The following is a 21,221-nucleotide window of genomic DNA, read 5'->3' on the forward strand; positions in this document are numbered from 1 at the left end:
TCAGAAATGCCTGTCTTTGGAGGCACACTCTCTAGGTCTTCTATCTACTGTAAAATGAGAGTCAAACAGAACAAAGCTGGAGTCCCCACATGTTCCATCTGTAAATCAGCAGAAGTGCACAGGGCTGCATGGTGACTGCGTGGCAAGGCAACTATATGTTTGCTAAACGATAATTTAAAAATCATATGTTTCATAATTAGAATAGAGACTTGATATATTATCTATTCTATATGACCTATGACTAAGAGAAAATCTTGAGGATGTAAGTAACATGTTTACATAGGCTGGAATTGGCTACATCACCTGGGCTCCAGGGCAAACTTGAGTCCCTGCTAAGCAAGCATTCTCTCCCCTCATGTCTTCTCCTCTCTTCCCCCTCCTTTTCCTCCTGTTCCCTCCCCTCCCTTCCACTATCTTCCCCTCCAATCTCCCGTCCTCTCCTCCCATCTTTCTTATCCTCCCTCCATATCCCTCAACAAAATTTATTTTCTGGGTCTGTTATAAACTCTATGTCTATGTTGATCAGAGAGTGAACTTGACACAGTTGTGTCTCTTTGAAACTTGCTAAGTTTGAAACCTCTGTAAGCTATTGCTTTTCCTGGAACAGGCCTATTCTCTGTAAATTTATTATTTTTCCCCCTCTGGCAACAGTGCCTCCTTCAGATTTCTGGTTGGATCCTTCATTTGTGGATTGTGGACCCATTCTAAGACAGGGAGCAGTATTCTATCTTTTCTTGGCAGACACATACCCTCCCTTTCAGATTAAAAAAGAGTCAGGCATGATACCTGTGAATAAAAAGAAAAAAGATGAGAAGGGAAGAACAAGCCAAGCAGTAAGGCTTTTTTTTTCTGAAAAGAAATCAAAGTAAAACAAATCAATAGTACCAAAGGAAAGGGAAGTAAGAATGACTCTGGTAGAATCCACTCTTACCTGCAGGAGGCCGTAGTGAAGAGAGTTTTGATTTTCCAAGCCCTTATCCCCAAGAGTCATCCTAAACCCAGCACAATCCTACCTTCCATCACCCACTGGTGTTGCTCTAGTAAGCTCACCAGTGTTGGTGCTCCTTTGTGATAATGGAGCTTATTAGGGCTTCCTCTGTTCTAGTCAGCTCTGGGACAGGACAACATCTAACTCGTGCAGTAGCAAGTACTGTCACTTTCTGCAGAACACTGTTTGGAAGGTGGCATGGAGATAACTTTCTGTTCACTTAGTGGCAGATCTAAAAGTTGTCCTCAAATACCTTCTAAATTGTATGCAGGCACCCATTTTTACAGACTGAGTATGTCTCCATTAGGGGCTAAGCGGTTCCTACCATTAGCTGATGGAGAGAGGACATACAGACAAGACATGTGTTGCCCTGTGTTTATGTACCATTGTCAGCTATGTTCTAATCATTCACCCGGATGGCACAGTCTAGACTTCTGTTTGAGTAACCTAAAGAGCAAAGCTGGACACAGGGTCAGAACCAATGTAGGGTTTTATGACAATGTGCCCTGAGGCAGAGTGAGATAGCTGTAGACACCTGACACATTGATATTATAGCTGGACTCCATACAAAACTAGACTAGAGAACTCCACCAAGATACCCATCCCATGTGGATGCCACTGCCCCAGCTCAATTTGTTTTTCAGGGAAAGCTAAGTCAGACCATTTTCAAAAGTTGCCCCCAATTACCTATTGATGCTGTTTTTCTGTGCTAACATCTGCCAGTCCTTGCCTTTGGCGTTGGGGGTATCAAACGTAGCACAGATTCTCTGTCTGATGGAGTAGGGGATTTTGAAGGCTTTCGGGCCAGTCTGTGCAGGAAAAGTACTGTCCTCTTGTGCGAAGAAAGTGATGGTTTCTCGTTCACTCTATAAACAAGGTAAGTGATGCATGATCAGATCCAAAGAAAAACACCTCTGACATTTTTGTACTTGTGAAAAATCTATGTTAACACACATGCTCAAAACGCATACATAAAACACACTGACAGGTTTCCTTAGCTTTCAGAATTGTAAGGATCTTTTTTACTGGCCCATCAGCCATGCCCTAAAGATTTACAGTAGCCGCTTCCACAGGGATATCATAGGGTACCAGGTCGTAGTATCCTGCTAGCCTGGTAAGGGCAGAATGTGGGTTTTATTTTATTTTTTAAGGCTCTCAGAGATAGATGAGAATTAGTATGAAGAAGCTACCTGGTGATAGATTTGGGCTCAGTGTGAGGAATGACCCTCTGATAGTCATTGAGACCAAAGATGAACGGGCTTATCAAAGCAGCAGACTGGGAAGCTGTAAGGGAAGACTGTATGTTAATGCTACAAAAGTTTCTTCTATTCCCTAGCCCTAAAGCTGTATGGAACTATGATAAATCCTGGTTTTGATTTAAGTGCCCTCAGTGAGACAGACTCTGCCAGAGACAAGCCTTCTGAGAGCTGTGTGCAGTGTGCTTGCTGGAAGGCTTGTCTGTGTGCTGTCTGCCCACCTGCTTCTAGTGGACAGCTGTCCAGTCAGGATTTGCTATGTCAGTGCATCACAACTGTTAGGTCACCACATCCAAAATGAAGTTACATGGATATCAGTTAAGTTGCAGTCCTGGCTCATAGGCTCCTGTGGACTAATAGAATAAGAATTCACAAATATTCAGGTGGAATGAAGTCCATGATTGTTATAAACCATAAAATAAAAGAGATACTGCTGTCATAATTAAAGTACCTAATAAGATGGTTTTGAATTAATTATTTTACTTTTCTCCTGTGGGTCTAATCTACTAGGAAGCCTTCAAAAGGAGAAAAGGCTAAATCTCCTACAATGATGTTTTTTCTCTCTCTCAATCTCTGTGTGTGTGTTTATCTCTCTCTCCCTCCCTCCCTCTCCCACCGCCCCCCCCCCCCGTGTGTGTGTTTCTCTGTCTCTCTCCCTCCCTTCCATCCCTTGCCCCAACCTCTTTTGATTGTACTTGGTATTGAAACCAGGGCCTTGTGGAAGGAAGATAGGTAAATATACTACCAATAAGATGCACCTCCAGATTTGGAGGCATCTCCTACTGCTCTGGTAGATGGACAATGCCCATGCTTTGAATTGCCTATGAAGGAGATTCGTAGCTATAAGATCAGAATCACCTGTGGCCTATGGCCATCACATGGAATAGGGACTTGTGTCCCACAGGATAAGGAACTGAGTTGTAGTAACAACTTGAACAAGCTTTGACTCTGAACTGCAATAAGAATGTTTCCATAGCCAATACTCTTGGTTCGGTTAGTAGACCCTGAGCAGAGAGCACATATGCCATTTCTGAACTTTTGACTTGCAATAATATGATTTCTTTATGCCACTAAATTGGTGGTAACCTGTTATGTTAAAGAGAAACGTAAATCAAGCAGGGGTGAGGGACTAGTAATGAGGCTTGAAACCCCATTCAGCCCACATGTTGGTTTTTGTTGTTCGTTTTTGTTTTTTCGAGACAGGGTTTCTCTGTGTAGCTTTGGAGTCTGTCCTGGAACTAGCTCTGTAGACAAGGCTGGCCTTGAACTCAACAGAAATCTGCCTGTCCAGCACATGGTTTGTTACTGCTCTAAGTCCTATACTGGTTTCTCCATGACTTGTGACCATTTTATGTCTTTCTACGTGGGCACCACAGCCATTGTGACCCTCTTCAGACAGTGTCGTGTATGTGAAATGTAAGGACTGGGTGTGGTAAGTTTCTTCAAAATCTTTCAGCTAAAAAGTCTGGCAGATGGAGCTGTTTAATTTAATGTTTGGCAATGTGGTTTACTTTTTACATTATTATTGGACATGGCAACATAGCTTGTGTGTTGAAAACCCAGAAGGCCCCAAAGCATATCTTAGATGTTTGAAGAGAGAACAGATTCATGGTCAAATGCATGTGTAAGGCACTGTATCTCACATTCCTGTTATCATTTTAGTTCTATTGACTAGTTTCAGTTCTGTTACATACTATATTATAGAATAATCTTATACAGTTCTGTTACATGCTACATTGTAGAACAGTCTTATCTACTTCTGTTGCTGCATTATAGAACAGTCTTACACAGATTCTTTCAGTGTTAGTGTTTGGTAAGATCTAATAACAAAAGCAGATTTTAAATCAGGAATTTTCAAATGTCTCTGCAGTAAGACTCTGTTCTCCCTGGCTTATAACTCTGGATGCTATGTAATCTCCCATGTCAGCTTCCTAATGAGACTTCCTGCAGTGCAGACTCTCCAGATAGTATAAAAGCCTGTAAAAGCCACCCACATAATTTGTGACATACCTGAAACTGCAAGCTGGATGTCCTAGTAACTATGCTAGCCCCCATTTTATTGCTTCAAAACAAACTTGAAATACATGGAGCAAAGGGGTTATGAAAGATCCTGTGAGGGTGATACACTACACTATTCCTTGAAATTTATATGGAGGAGAGTCTTCATGAAGAGGTGTTTGAGATGGCTTTGAAGGATTGGCAGGAAGAGGCTGAATAGACTTTGGACAGATAGGTACTTATTCTAGACAGAGTGGACAGTTCTGTTCTGATATACTGGATGGTTATAAAATAAACCAACTCAGCTTCTTACTGCATGAAATAGGTTACAAGTAGACATTATTTTTTATCGTGGTTTGTAAAATTTCTTTTAGCCTCTAAAAATGCAAATCAAGTGGGAATAGCTTCCTTACATATTTTTTTCTGACTTGAGGGCTACAGCAGAAAGGAAGAGAGAAAGAAGAGCCTGAAAGGAAGGGGGGAAACAGAGGGGAGAAAAAAAGGGTTTTACTCAAGTAAATATAGGAGTCTCTGACCCCAACAGTTTTTAACAGAGAGGAAAGTAGCTTGAGAGTGAAAATAGCAAATAACCAGTCTGAATAATTACAAAACACAAAATTAATTTTGGACAACGTTATGCTACCTTGAGTTGTTAGAAAAATAGAATCTTGGGCTGGGGATATATCTTGGTTGTTAGAGCACTTGGCTAGCATGTGTGTGTGTGTGTGTGTGTGTGTGTGTGTGTGTGTGTGTGTGTGTTCATGAGGGCTACAAGAAAGGGTAGACTTTGGGTATTTCACTCCATTTCTCTCCATCTTATTCACTGAGACAGGGTCTTTCACTGAACTTAAAGCACCATGGTTCTACCAGTTGAACAGCAACCTCCAGTGATCCTCCTGCCTCTGCCTCCTCAGTGAAGGGGTGAGAGCCATGCACCATTTCACTTTGCTTTTAACTATGTGTGTGCTGGGAATCTGAGATTGGGTCCTCATGTTTCAAAGCCAGCATGTGACCAACTGAGCAGTTGTCTTCAAACTGCAGAGTCTCCAACACCAAAAAAATCATACCAGATCTCAGACTGTGCTGAGACAAGTTAGGCTACTTTAACCCCTGAGAATCTTTTGGCAGGAGAAAAGGCACTTTGAAGCAGAAAATGAAGCAGGAAACAGTGGTTTTCCTTTGAAGGTGAATAAAATATATGACATTGAATCTAAAAATAAGCATTCTAACATTTATTACATTTTAATAAGTGGATCCATTTCACTCTTAACATTTCCAAACTTAAATATTTCCCCTTTACCAGGGTGGCACTTCATGTAACCTTTATGATGCATCCTAAAACACATCTGAACCAAGTAATAAGAATGCTGTAGGTACATCCCATTCTCTGAGTGTTTAAATTAAATATGCAGAGGAACAGTAGATTTTCATGCTCTGTACATCTGAGATAAGCGCCTGCTACCCGGTTAGCATAGGGAGTTGTAAATCACTGAGAGAGTCTGAGTACTCTATTTTATGGCAGACAAATTATCCCCCAACTCCCACTACTTTTGGAGGAAAGATAAGAGAATTGCTTAAAGGGAAAATTGTAACATACAAGATTCTCATTTAAGTCATTTCTATCCCAAACTGTCTTCAATAATATTATATTAGGAAAAACATTATGGTATAAATTATGTGAGGGTTCTTCCTGTTCCTTGAGTGTTCCAGGCTACAGATTTTAGATGGATGACAGTGTTGATTTGACAGAGCATCAGTTGGCAGTAGTCATCACGTAATTCAATAGGATTACATCTAAGAGGAAGGAATTCACTGACTGATACAATTCTGGCCACATACATTTTGAAAAGGTATATTATTTTGGCTAAAAACCTTTTATTTTAAGGGTCATTGCAAAGACTATTTATTTGGAAAACCATTTAGACCAGACACATGAAGAGCAATGGCAGAGGTAACACTGTGCCACTGAGCTCATAGATCCAATGTCTTCAATGACTGTGATCACTACATTGACTCAGATATTTAAGTCACATACATAGCCATGAACACACATGCTTATATCCCTCATGATTACTGTCCAATACAGGAAGCCGTGACACTAAGAGGACCCACTCAAGGAAGACAAAGAATGAAAATCCTGAGCTGAAACACATAGGGTTTGGAGGAACAAGTTTAAGAAAATAAATGACATCTATCAAAAGCTACAAAAGTCCTATATTATTGTCACTGGATTCACTCAATAAGCCCTGGAGGCTAACTTCCTAAACCCTGAAAGTCAGTGTTTCCAGCCTGGTGACCAAAGAGTGCCACCCATCTTCAAAACTGGTCTATGATTCCAAAGTCATTCATATCTAGAATGTCACTTTCCTCTTCCCCAATAATCACCTTCTGATCGCTGTCCACATTTGGCCCTTTGCTTCAACCACTTACTATGAAAAGTCAATTTTAGGAAAAGATGGCTGGTGTTATTGATTACAGGTTGTGCCTTTCCCCAGATATTGGAAAGAGCTGGAGGGATAGTTCGATGGTGACGTTATTAGAAGATAAGTTCCACATGTAGGTTATACATTGTTTTCTTGACAATTTATAGAATGAACATTTGTGTGCCCATAAAGATGGTTGCACTCCATCTTGGCACAAGGACAGAGTTCAAAGTTGTCAGCAAGTCACAAGACCTAAAGGTCAAAGGTGTGGCTACAGAGGGATGTTTGGGCCATCTTAGTCTAAATAACAATAGACCTGAATCAGAGGTGTGTCTACACCTGGCTGTCAAGGCTAAGGAAGGAGAAGTTGGATCTGAGGTGTGGCTACTCCTGACCTCAAGGCTAGGGAACAAGAAGTTTAGAGCTAAGGTATGATTATTGAACCCTTTGAATAAGGGAGGAAGAAAAGTCTGTTCCATACACATGATACTATGTTCCCCTTTTTGGTTAAGGTATATGAGTGGTGAAAAATAAACTTGTAGCATTTCAGTATTGACTGATCTGCCCTCCTGACCTTTATTCTCTCTCTCTCTCTCTCTCTCTCTCTCTCTCTCTCTCTCTCTTATCTATAACTAGCCTTCCCCTCATCCACACTCCCCCACTCAGGTACGGACTTGGGGCTGCTTGGCTGGCTCTGATTGCAGCCCCGCAAAGACGGCTGCCGACAGACCATTGACAAACTCCATCACCCAAATATTCACATGCTATCTTTTCTTCTTTTGTGTGTTGGCATATGTTCAGGTACTCCTATTTGTGTGTCTGTATGTTGGGACCAGAGGACAAACGAGTGTTGCTTCTTTTCAGGAATTATTTGCCTCATGTTTTATTGAAACAGTTGGACCTAGAGCTTACCAACAAAGGGGGTGGGCTAGTAAGTTCCATAAATCTGTATGTCTCTGCATCCCCAGAACTGGGATTAGAAGCACAAAAAGTACAATTTTTTTTGTGTGTGCTATGTGGGTTCTGGGGAGTGATCTCTGGGCATCAAGCTTATACAGTAAGCTCTTTAAAGACCAAGATATCTCCATAGACCTGCTTTCTTTTTTGACAAGGGAGTTTCTCAATTGTTACATCACTCCATTTATGCACTTAGTAACAAAGTTACTGGTGTCGGAATGTTTGCCACCTGTGTCTGAGCTCCCAATTTGAAGACTTGCATTATGGGTCATAATGAGCCTCCTTTGGGGTCCTGAAAAAAACATAATAATGTGAGTAGAGATATTGAGCCTGAAGTAAGGTCTCTCACTTTTGCATCTCATTAGCTCAATATCCTTAGACAAGAAGGGTGACTTCTTTGAGGTTTATATCATGTTCAATTGTGAGTGCAGTAAGATTTAATCCACAGGGCAATGATGGTTACATGAGACAAATGTGAAACAAATGAAATAGATCCTGAAATATAGGGGCTTTCAAAAATTATTAGTCCTCTTCTAACACAGAAAATGCTAATAAATTAGACGTGTCTAAGATGCTCTGGTCCGGGGTCAAATTCCTGTAGTAATACTTTAAGCAATTAATAAGCCAATCCTTGACAGCATGAAAAGAGCAGTAAAGCATCTAAAGGCAGAAGGCTGTGAAGTAATGATAACTAGCCAACATTTCTGATACTATTTTGATACTTGTTTCTCAGTATCCAGATATACTGTGATGTTTGTCTTCTTGATAGCTCCATGTCAATGTAAACTTTGAATCATTGGAAAGTAGCTCATCTACAAAAGGTAGGAACGATTGGGCTTCGTTGTGGTGATATCTTTCTTGTACAAATAAAGCCTATCTGGGGGTCAGAGAATGGAGCATGCTACTAGCTAACCACAGAGTTCTGAAGGTCTATACAGACAGACAAGAAGTGACATAACTGGGTAGAAATTGCTACTAGCTAACCATAGAGGTCTGGAGGTCTGTATAGAAAGGAGGGAATTGACATAGCTAGTCAGAAACTGGATATAAGCAGGGACAAACATAAAATTTCTCTTTTCTCTGTGGAGAAGCTTAGAAGTCATCATGTAGATCACAAAGGAGTAGGAGGTCTGGACCCTCTCTCCAGTAAGACAAGAACATGTGTAAATATTTAGATTAATATAAATGGGTTAATACTTAAGACAGACCTAGCCAAATAAGAAACCCTAGCCTACTATCAAAAGTTTCATCATTAATATAGCATCTGTGTGCTTATTTGGGGCTCAAGGGCCATGGGACCTGCTGGGCCAGAAACAGTCATGTTACATTTCTTGGCTAATGTTCCTTTGATGTACTTCACAAATTTAATCAAGCAATCACAAAAAGTATTAGGATGTACCAACCCTCTTATTTTGTCCTTTTTAAATTTCCTATAATAGCAGTTGATCCCCAGGATCCAGGTGTAAAAACAAACAAACAAAAAACATCTTCAAACCTAGAATCCTTTAGTTGACCTGTTAACAGACATGCCAGGCAGATCTAATGCATCTTTCTTCTGCCTTTTAATGGGTGTGCTTAAAAATGAGGTGATTTTTAGTTTTTTGTTTTCATTTTAAAAATCTATGGCTGAGGAGGGATAGGCCACACAGGGAAATTTATTACTGTTGTTTATCTATGTTGTTGTGGTGACAAACTGCATTCTAAATATTGATGCTTCTAACCATAGACAAATGCTATTTAATCAGGAAAGCTTCTATTTGCAGTGAATGGTAGTAAATGCCGACTCATGACTGCTCAAGATGGTAAGGATGGGTGATGGGGATGAATGCTCATCCCTAAATAGAGCATTTGTACTGTTCCCTCTAAGGTGCAGGGATCTCACAGAGGTAAATGAAAGAATGTAAGAGTTGGATGATGGAAAGAAGAGCTATGAAATGATATAGCCATTGCAAACATATCTCACATCAGTTGCAGTTGCTTGTGCAAGGCCTGCACAAGACTAGGGCCATCAACTGCCAATCATGGATTGAGCAAGGACTGTAGAACCCTACTCTTGCTCACTAAACTATTTGTTACTGATAGGTCCTGGAAAGATGTAACTATTTTCAGGTGTGTATCCAGTAAAGAACCCACCACACTCTAATGGACAGTTCCAAACCTGTAGTCAAAGTCGAGGCTCTGATTAAAATCAGTAGGTCACAAAATGAACAAACAAAAGGATATGGATATAAGGAAGGGATTTGGTGGGGAGGAGATGACAGAAGTGGGAGGGAATAGAGTATGAGAAATGAGATTAACTAGCATGCATTGCATCTGTGGTTCTCAACCTGTGGGTCACAACCACCTAAAAGACCACATATTATATATCTTGCATATCATATATTTACATTACAACTCATAACAATAGCAAAATTCAAGTTGGGAAGTGGCAATGAAATAATTTTTTTTGGCTGGGGGTATCAAAACATGAGGAATTATGTTAAAGAGTCTCATCATTAGGAAGGTAGAAAGCCACCACATTATATACATGTACACAACTGTCAGCAAGTTTAATCAATTAAAAAAAACTAGAAACAAAAATAAAACACATCCTCTAACTTCAGGATGAACTATTACTAAAAGAGGTTATAGTCTAAGAAAAAGAGTTTTCAATAACTTTTGTTCATATTTTATCTTCAAATATATTGCATTAAATATTCCAGGACTGTTCGAGATTCTAAAAATACCCTACCCAGATTTCTGGATGTATTTTCCCCGTCAAAGCTGCTTTAGCACTAAATGCTAATTGGCAATAATGAATGCAAATAGCACACATACACATCATTTAAGACAGCTATCAATTGTAAGACATGATCCTTGGGAAAGCTATCCAGTCCTCAGAAAAAACTGTTTGGGAATTAGCAATACTCACTTTGCATAAACAATGAGCTCAAATGAAAACACCAAGAAGGGATGGTGCACTACAGTCATACACATTTCAAGGAAGAAGACTTGAAATTGAATTGTAGGTATACAGATGTACTAAATCTTCAGACAAGAATAAATTGATTAATACAGTACTCATATGTATATGCTGACAAATATATATGTTCAAATCACAAACAAGAAGACTTAGATGTGGGAAAGGGACTTGGTGGGGAGGGGCTCCAAAGATGAAGTACACACAACTGTCTTCTAAGGCATCCTTAAGAACCAGTTAAACAATAACTCAGTAGCCTTGGTTCAATTCTGAGTCCGAGAAAGTTGGATTTTCCTCATTGGAAATGAGAGTCAAGTGTCTATATTTTCGTATTCCTAAGAACAGTACAGCAGTGACACACATGCAGGCTTTATTCTTACTGTCCCTTAGGAAGAGACTCAAAGGGACTGCACCCCAGACTTACCTCTAGGATGGATGTCTGCACTTGGAGGATCTGTTCATGGCCTTTGAGCTGCCGGATGCAGATTTTGCAGGACAGCTGGGTGGTGGTGGGCGTGTAGCGCTCCAGGGAGAAGGCACAGTGCAAGGGCTGCCGGTTGCTGCTCCACACTCGGGAGAAGGGGACTTCCTGCAGTATGGAGTGAGGAGAGGAGAGAGTGAAGAACAGAGCCCTGCTTCAAGGAACAAGAACAGAAGAGACTTAATCACAACAACGATGATGATGATGATGATAATTGCAAAGATAATTGCCTAAGTGACTTTGGTGGAATTATAGAACTAATGTTTCAGCATATGCCATGCAGCACAGAAGTAATTACTGTCAATTCCAATTGATAACATTTGAATTCCTAAGCCATGCTGCAAGAGCTTAGATCTCTCTCTCTCTCTCTCTCTCTCTCTCTCTCTCTCTCTCTCTCTCTCTCTCTCTCACACACACACACACACACACACACACACACACACACACACACGAATGAATACCATTAAAATTTCGCCCTTTTCCCATTACAATTTACCTACCTTAGAAGGCTCCTATAGTCCATCCTTCTGCATAAGCCAGAAGTACATGTGATCTTCTCATTTAAGTGAGAATTATCCTGAGAAACTGACTGACCCCAACTGGTTACCCACACCATACACTCATGTAGACTTGTGGAGGGACAAACACTGCCAATGTGGAGGGACACAAAAATACTTGGCATCCAGAGAGACACAGCTATCTAATCATCTATGCATGGTCATGTATAAGGTAAGTGCCTAAACAGTACAACATAAATGAGAAATAATAACAATTTAGATTTTTGTCCCATCCTCAGTGACTGATAGTACTCTGTAGCAAATGTAGGTTTTACTAAACAAGAATGAGAATTACTCCTATTACCAAATAGTAGCTGGACCTTGCTGACAAAGGCAATTTTTACAGTTTGTTCTTACTTTGGTTTTTTGTTTGTTTGTTTGTTTGTTTGTTGTTTATGCATTTAAAAAGTATCTCCTTCCTAGTCTAACATGGCTGAGGATTTGGCAATGACCACGGATGCCCAGCTTCTAACAACTGTAATTATCACTTTTATTTCCTCTGTTTATCATCTCATTAATTTTCTCCTTTATTGCTAAAAATATAATTTTCTGCAATGCTGAAGCAAGAGATGTATGAAGTCTAGAAGGTGGTGACTCAAAGGTGTGGCTGGTGTTAGTCTTATAGTGTGTTATAAGACCAAGGCCACAATTATAATTATTCACTTTATTCCTGAGCTCTAGTGTTCAAGCTTATTTGTATAACTTGCTTCCCAATTTTCTCTAAAAGCTATATAGATATAGATCAAAATTTTGGATAGTGTTGTGAGTGACTGTCCTTAAAGCCAAGCAACGGCCATCATAGGATGTTGAGCTCTGAAAAAGGTTCATCCCAGCTGGGCTTGTTGACTACATCTCCTCATAATGGGGTAGGAAGGATCATGAGATCCTTACCTATGCATCCAAAGTCTCCCTTCCATAGTTGTATACATCTATGCCTTAATTGAATGTGGCCTCAGGAGGGAGAAAGTGTATTTAGGCCAAAGGAGGCTAGGGGAGGAAGGTTCCATCAATACAGCTACTGGGGAAGCCCTCACAACTTCCAAGTTAAGGCTTTGCAGGTTAAGGTTTGGGTGTGGAGCACACCAACCCCTGTAAGAAGCATCTCACCTATCTATGTTCTATAAGGAAACCCGACGAATATTCACTGGTCCCAAAGAGTGATGTTTAGTAAAATAGTGTTTCTGTCTGTTGTAAGGATTTTAGGAATGGAAGATGTTGCTTATGCCTCCCTTTGAGAAGGTTTATTAGCAACAGATACTCTCTGGAGAAAGCATTAAGGCTATCAGATTTGAGATTTTTAGATTGCTCTATGCTTAAAGGGGAAATGCCAAGCTTTGCAGAAAACGAAAGATAAAAATGAAGTGTTTAGATTACCATCCACATCACTAAGAATATAACAAGTATGAAGGGCTTTTGTTTTCTTGTATTTGTTCATAATCCTGAGCAAAAGAAAAATCAGTTGACTTCCCTCCAAAGATATACAGAGGGATTAGAGGAGGACTCATGTATGACCATCATTTATAGCATTTCACAATTCCTCTTCCTGGGCATTCTCCCATTCTGCAATCTCACCAGTTACTCTTACTTCATGCTTCAGCCTCCTACACATCTCCCTTTGCCCACTGAACTCAATCCCATCTGCTTGCACATGACCAACTGTCATCTCCCTTTGCAAGGCTCTAATAACTACATCTCTGGCATTTATCTCATCATCAGTCCTTGGCACTATGGTCCTGAGTACAGGCATTCTACAAATGCTACTTGGCATTTACGCCTCAGGCATTTTTACCATCTCTCTTTCATGGTCATTTAGAAAACTTTCCTAAACAATTAAACATCATTGGAGTTGACTGAAGTACAGTCTCACTCTTTCTGCCTCTAGTCTCTACCAGACAAGCAGAGTATGGAGCCTTTCAGGAGAGCCAAATGGAAGTCAGTTGATTGGCATCCATCAGGCCACAGCATCACAGTCTCTCACCTCTAGTCATGACAGACACTGATGTGATCCTTACCTAGGGGCTTGGCACTCACCCCATGATTCCTTTGCTTGATGGTTCACAGCAGATTCCAATGCCTCACATTACAAATCCAGCCTCCTGCTTGGCCTTCCCAGGCCTCAATCATTTTATGCCCTGCCCCTACACTCTAGGTTCTCATTCTAATAATCTTTCAAATTAAATCTCCCAACTTCACCAGTTGATTTTGTAGAGTTACTTTTTATGTCTCTTCCAGGAAAACCAACTACAACACAGAGCTGTAAGGTTAACCAGTGGGTTTTATTTGCTAGAACAACTTAAATTTCAGCCATCATAGCATAATGTAAACACTTGGTTTCAGGGTTAGACAGAGCATAGTTCTAAACCTACACCTCAAGAAAAATCTACATTCTGCTATGAATTGGGATCCTTTGTAATACTCAATTTTCTTAAACAATAGTCCTGACCACTTCTTGAAAGTGCCTCCTGTGATATCACTTGCTACCTTTACTGTATTTTTTCCCCAAACACTAGACCATGCAGATTATTACCTTCTACAGAGATAGTCTTTCCTTGTAGAGAGACACAAGTATCAGCATAGGCTGTCTCCACTCCTGTTTCTCTATGCCACTGAACACAATCAAAACACTTTTAAATCCGTTTTTAGAAAGGCAGCACTGAAGGAATAGGTCTTCACTGTTGACTTGAATAGCAGCTGCCAATGGTGCTCAACAAAACATTTAAAAATAACAGAACTGGAAGCACTGTGATTAGTGTATTTTCAGGGCAATTGTATTTGCTTTCATTTATCCCCCCAAAAAGAAAGGGGGGAATCTACCCTCTCTTCCAAACAAAATAAAAACAAATCACCAACAATGCTCACTGAGCTGAGGGAAATTGCACAGAAATTGCACACAGGACAAAGTGTAGCACAGTTATGCGCGGTTAAAGAATTCGGGAAATGTTTTCATTCTGGTCCCCATTATAATTAGGTTCCTAGCAGATGGAGAGAATGTAAATCATATCCTAGCAGGAGATAGACACTGACTTCTGGAAGATTCATTGCATGCTGCAAAGACAGCTGTCTTTATCCCAGGGACATGACAACCTGACTTTATGCTTTATTGGTTCTAAGTAAATAAAGAATTGCTGCCATAAAACTCACCACAGCTTTTCAACCCAGACCCAATAAAGACAGCAGGGAATTATAATGAAGAAGCTTGGGGTCCCATGACCTGTAGAGAGCAGGGATACCTCTCAACTAGAGCAAGGAGAGGGGTGCATGACAGCAGTAGTGATTCCTAATTATGGTAGTCTTGAAGCTTGGACAGAAAACATGGAACAATGAGTTACTTGGGAATGATATCATTATGGGTAGAGGCTTTTGTTCAAGCCAAGCTGCCTGCTGATAGCCTCTCCTTTCTCTCACACAGAAGTTCCATAACATTCTGTGTGATGTAGTGCTCCAGTACCTGGTTAGAAATCAAAATTATCCTTCTAAACACAAGCCTCATGTCCTCAGATCTCAGAACACAGACCTAAGTCTTGCTGTTTTTAAACAACTCGTCATGAAGCTCTTACTACTTGCCAGGCAAATATTTTTTGAACCCACCCTTAGGCTTGGCAATTCCATCTCCTAGAACAAAACAGGATGCCATCTTGGAATGTGTGCCAATTGCAATGTATCAATTCCTAGACTGTCAATTTGCAGTTAGAAGACGACAAACAGATAGTAATGGAACCTCTAGTTTCCCATGCTTTGGGCTGGAAGATGACAGGGAGATTTAGTATTTGTAGAAGAGACCACATCTCAGGACTGGCATGATTTTCTGTTTCTACAACATCTCTCTGAGATAACCAGAGAGATAAAGAGAGGCCCTGTTATTTCCTAACCACTAAGCCCTACTGAGTATGCTTTCTCTGTTATCCACGCCAAATTTGTCAATACAAACAATGATCCACATGAGATTCTAGCAGGCTGACCACAAATACAAGCCTAAGTTCTGTGATCTAATGTCTGGAACAAATACTGTAATGCCATTAAGCCCAGCACTATACTCACAAGTATGACTGGGGGGACTTGGCAATGGCATGGGCAAAGATTAGTGGGTAAAGGTTGGGGAAATAAAGGAAGAACGGAGGGGAGAGTCATTTTTCGGTTAGAAAAATGACTTGGAAAGGAAGACTTGGTGGCAAGCTTCCTGCCATAGAGGATATGAAATTGTTTCTCAACCTTTCAAGAAGCTTCTCAAACTAGGCTCAAATACAGAAGGCAAGAAAATGAACAAATTTCTGGATAACTATCACTTACCAAAATTAAATCAAGAACAGATAAACAACATCAATAGACCTATAACCCACAATGAAATAGAAGCAGTCATTGAAAGCCTTCTGACCAAAAAAAGCCCAGGGCCAGATGGCTTCAGTGCAGAATTCTACCAGACATTTAAGGAAGAACTAATACCAATACTCCTCAAATTGTTCCACACAATAGAAACAGAAGGTTCATTGCCAAACTCTTTTTATGAGGCCACAATAACCTTGGTACCCAAGCTTCACAAAGACACAACTAAGAAAGAAAACTACAGACCAATATCCCTGATGAACATCGGTGCAAAAATACTCAATAAAATACTGGCAAACTGAATGCAAGAATACATCAGAGAAATCATCCACCATGACCAAATAAGCTAAATCCTTCAATAGAGGAAATCAAAAAGGTTGAAAGACACTTAAGAAAGTGCTCAACATTCTTAGCTATCAGGGAAATGTCAATCAAAACAACTGTGAGATACCATCTTACTCCTGCCAGAATGGCAGAATGGCTAAAATTAGAAACACCAATGACAACTCATGCTGGAGAGGATGTGGAGAAAGGGGAACACTCCTCCACTGCTGGTGGGAGTGCAAACTCGTACAGCCATTTTGGAGATCAGTATGGCAGTCCCTCAGGAAAATGGGAATCAGTCTACCACAGGACTTGGCACTCCCCCTCTTAGGCATATACCCAAATGATCCACATCCATGCAACAAAGACATCTGCTCAACTATGTTCATAACAGCATTATTTGTAATAGCAAGAACCTGGAAGCAACCTAGATGCCCCTCAACTGAAAAATGGATAATGAAGATGTGGCACAACTACAATGGAATACTACTCTGAAAAAAAAAATGGCATCTTGAAATTTGCAGGCAAGTGGATGGCACTTGAAGAAACCATCCTGAATGAGGTAACCCCGTACAAAAAAGAGGAACATGGTATGTACCCGCTCATATATGGATTTTAGACCTAGAGCAAAGGATCACCAGCCTATATTTCACACCACCAGAGGAACTAGGATACAAGGAATCAGAGATTCATATAAAGTCCCTCATAGAAGGGGGAAGGGGCAAGTCCCCCAGAGCACAGGGTAAGTGGGGGGGGGGGCATTGAATGGAGAAAGAAGTAGGAGAAAGAGAGGGGGAGTAGAGGAAAACACGTGTGACTAGGATGATTGAGTCAGGGTAGGAATAGAAGACAGAAGACAGGAGAGAGAGAGAGAGAGAGAACATAAAAGAGGGAGCCATTATTGGTTTGAAGAGAAAACTGATCCTCAAGAAAGGTCTATAGACCTACAAGACTGCCGCCAACTAACAACTTGAGCAGTCGTGGAAAGGCTACCATAAATGCCTTTCCTGGATAGTGAGATCAACAACTAACTTATCCATGGAGCCCTCATCTAATACCTGTTGGAAACAGAAGGAAACGCCATACCTAAACACTGAGTCAAACTAGAATCCAGATGCAGATGGAGAGGACAAGACCAGATTGCAGAAACACATAGAGATAGCTTACCTGAACAAGGAGGAGCTAACGTGTCCCCAGACTGTTAGCTGGGAATCCAGCATGGGACTGACTCAGGCCCCTTGAATACGGGTCTCAGCCAGAAGGACTGAACAGTCTAAGGGACCTCAGACAGTGGAACCAGGATGTATCCCTGGTGCATAAAAGGACCTTTCGAACACATCCCCCATGGAGGGATACTGCCTTAATTAACCTAGAGACAGGAGAGAACTCCTAGTCCCTACTTCAAATGACCTGAAAGATCTCACATGACCCCACCTGGATGGCATTGCCCTACACATGGAATTGGGGTAGGGGGATCGGAGGGCATGATGGTCAGGGTGCATGTGAGGGGGCAGAGAGGGTAAAAGGGAGGGAGAGAGGGATGGAAAGAGGGAGGGCGAGGGAACTGGGATAGATATGTAAAATAATAAATTAAATAAATTTAAAAAAACAATACTCTAGGACTCAACCTAGAACAGAAACTTGGAAACGGCCTCTCAGAAAGCAAATACACATACTGCTTGAATATCACCAGCATCACATTGATTCAAGAATCTTCTATCAGGAAATCTGTTGACTGTGACAAATTGAATGGTGGAAAATTGGGGCCCTAAGAGATGCTCCTGTTACTCTGAATGTTTAAATGTACTAAAACTGTATAGGTATGAGTGTCTCCCAAACAGTAAGATTTATGAGACTTAAATTGGAAAATAGAAGCTTATATCCAATTTTGGATTTCTCCATTTTACAAGTTGAATGCATTGGTGGCCCAACTTTTTATATCTTGGAATGTCTGTTTTCCTTCCTTTGCTATTTGGTTGGTTCCTATGTTGAATAACTATATGTCAATGTGATCAGTGTGTGTGTGTGTGTGTGTGTGTGTGTGTGTGTGTATGTGTGTGTGTGTATGTGAAGTATGAATGCGTATTATGAGTACGTATATATTTAATACTGTGAGAGAAGAAAGATTAAAAGCCTCATATGACTTTGCCCCTATGCTTCAAGGTGTGAAAATGTCTGAAACTGCAGACCAACATGGGTCTTCCAGAAACTATTCCAGAGCTACGGAAATGTCCTGTCATTTGAAGAAAAGATAACCAGCTTATGACAACTGTGAGGGAATTCTCAGTCTTTGATGTCAGGATCACAAACTTCTCAGATATCTTTTTATGCTAAGCATAACTAAATCACCCTGATGTTAAAATGTTTTATAAGAAAGTCTTTATTAGGAGACATATGTATGCTGACATATAAATATCTTTATGTATTTATAAAAGTTCTTCAGGGAGGCTTTCTCTTGCCTTTGCTTTCTGACTAGGGCTATCTTCTCATCTTGCTCATTGCATTTAGCAGCAAACACTTCACAGATGAAGGGCAACATCTTTGTTCTGAGCCACAGTTATCATTCAAAATCGTTACCCAGAGATGCTCCACTTCTGCACTGCTGACTGTGATTAAGACAATGTCTCACAATGATTGATCTTAATAAAAACAACACATGGTCCTTACTTACTCTTAAATGGTTAGATTTCCATCTTAAACCTACACTGAGCAATTCAAACAGAGGAAAGAGTGACACGTTACCTGAGATGCAGGATCTTTTTCCCCACTTTTGAGATGCCTGTGAATTTAGGACAGTATGTTCCACTAAAACTGTTTTTGCTATCAGAGTTTGGAGGTGCAATCCACATAGGAAAGCCTCTCCCAGGCATGCTGGATACAGCACAGCTATTCCTGTGAGAGCCCCTTTGGCTGATACCTGGCATGCAGTGAATGGTTTGATCCTCCAGAGGAATGGAGGGATGTCAAGGACAGAGATCTGAAGACTGAAGGTATTCCCTTTGAAATGTAGCAGCTTCGGTTCCTCTAAGAGCTGGCCGCCTTGGTGCCGTTCATCAGAAACCACTTCCTGTAGGAGCAAGAAACAAAAAGAAGAACCACACATTGAAGCAGATAGCTTCTTGTACACTACCATGCATACCTCTGACACAACCACACACTTCCATAGCCAGATAGAGCCCTAGACTTGGGATTGAGAGCTGCTGAAAAATAGGGATCTGATCACCATTCTTTCATGCTTATGTGATGTACACCTATTTAGATTTTTTTCTTTGTGGGTGGTATGGGTATGCATGTGTAGAGGTGAGCAGAGAATTTGCGAGAATCATTTCTTTCTACCTTTTTATGTCTGACTTTTTTAAACTCTAGAAATTATATGAGAATTCATGATTCTTGTGACTGTATATTATTTCACTAACACGATAACACTTTAGTTTCAGCCATTTTCTTGTAAATGCCATTTCATTGGAGATATATATATATATATATATATATATATATATATATATATATATTCTATTGAGCCATTGATTAACATCTAGACTGATTCCTAAATTGGTAGCTGTGAATAGTGTTGCACTGAACAAAGTACCTCTGTGTCATGCTGGCTTTGATTTCTTCATGAGTATTACTCTTGGATTAAACAGTATATGTTTAATTTTTTTACTGAACCTCTGTACTGATTTTCATAATGGTTTACATTTCCTCTAGCAGGGCTCCCTCTGCCTCTATTCACTTGAGCCAGTGTGTGTTATTTATTTTCTTTATGGTATTCCTTCTGGCTGCTTTTAAGCCAACTGGAAGGTTCCTTAAAATAAAACTCCCCTTTGCCCCCCAAGCTAACTGTACTACCATTGAGTTTCTAGGAGTGTATGGGTTTCATTTGGATGTGGCATTACCCAGGGACCAGCAGCACACACACGGCTGCACCTTAACAACACAGAGGGACAAGGTGTTATCCATTCTACTCCATTTCCTCACTAAGACAGGCATTATCTAACATCCAATTTTGGCTCAAAATAAATGTTCAAGAGTATGTGTTTATTTGGAGCAGCATTCATGAGTTTTTAAGACAAAAAGGGCAGGAAAATAAGTTCTTTATCAAGTTACCTTGACTTCAGAAATGAGAAATCAAACTTCCAAGGTAAACACTCCTCTATGTTTCACTGGGAGATCATTATAATTACACTCATGACAAACAAAGCCCACACAGGTTCTACTGATCAAACACTTAATTGCTTCTGAATTTGTTGTGACCAAAATTACACTGATAGGGCAAGTGGAACAGTTGGATAAATCTGTATTCTGAAAAATATTAAATTACTGCAGAGGTAAGGCTTTCAGTGACTAGAAATGAGAGCTCCCCTACCCCCAGGTCCATTTGTAGAATAACCCTTGACTTACAGATTCCTTCCAGAGATAGAAGAGGTTCCTGGCTATACAGTCTTTATGCATTATAGTCTTTAAGATGCTATAGTTGGAAGATGAACAGCAAGTTGTTGGATAAGTACTTGCTTTTCAGTTATTAGAGGCTAAAGCAGCCCCTTAGACTCTATCTGTCTCTTACCTTGAGATATAAGAACATGTCTTTTTAAGGTTCTAGGAATTAAGGTGCCAGAACTTCACATACTTGGCAAACATTCTAATACAGACTGTCTTTAAAAATGTTTTATTTTGAAGCAAGGTGTAACTAAGTTGCACAGGCGGGCCTGAATTCATGATTCTTCTCCCTCAATATCCCATGTGTTTATACATGTGATCTGTATAACCTTATTATAGATTGACAATTATGGAAATGTTTCTAACTTTTATTTTTGAGTTGTTGGCTGGTTAATTTACTTTTTTTTATATTTTTCAGCAACTTGACATAAACTATTGTTATCTGGGAACAGGGACCCTCAATTGAGAAAATGACTCCATCACATTGACCTATAGGGAAGACTGTGGAACATTTTCTTAAT

The 21,221-nt window shown here is 40.3% G+C and overlaps 1 protein-coding gene across 1 annotated transcript in view; it reads right to left on the bottom strand.

Annotated features, from left to right (window-relative positions):
- Unc5d (unc-5 netrin receptor D) overlaps positions 1-21,221 on the bottom strand; it is a 494,978-nt gene that overhangs the window by 9,758 nt on the left and 463,999 nt on the right. The window contains exons 14-16 of the mRNA XM_051182220.1: positions 19,181-19,330; positions 11,006-11,170; positions 1,676-1,854 (exon numbers count right to left, since the gene is read on the bottom strand). Coding sequence (XP_051038177.1) covers positions 1,676-1,854; positions 11,006-11,170; positions 19,181-19,330 — 494 coding nt within the window. The remainder of the gene's footprint in view (positions 1-1,675; positions 1,855-11,005; positions 11,171-19,180; positions 19,331-21,221) is intronic.

The sequence above is a fragment of the Phodopus roborovskii genome, unplaced genomic scaffold, assembly GCF_943737965.1.
Source record: "Phodopus roborovskii unplaced genomic scaffold, PHOROB, whole genome shotgun sequence".
NCBI classification, from domain to species: domain Eukaryota; kingdom Metazoa; phylum Chordata; class Mammalia; order Rodentia; family Cricetidae; genus Phodopus; species Phodopus roborovskii.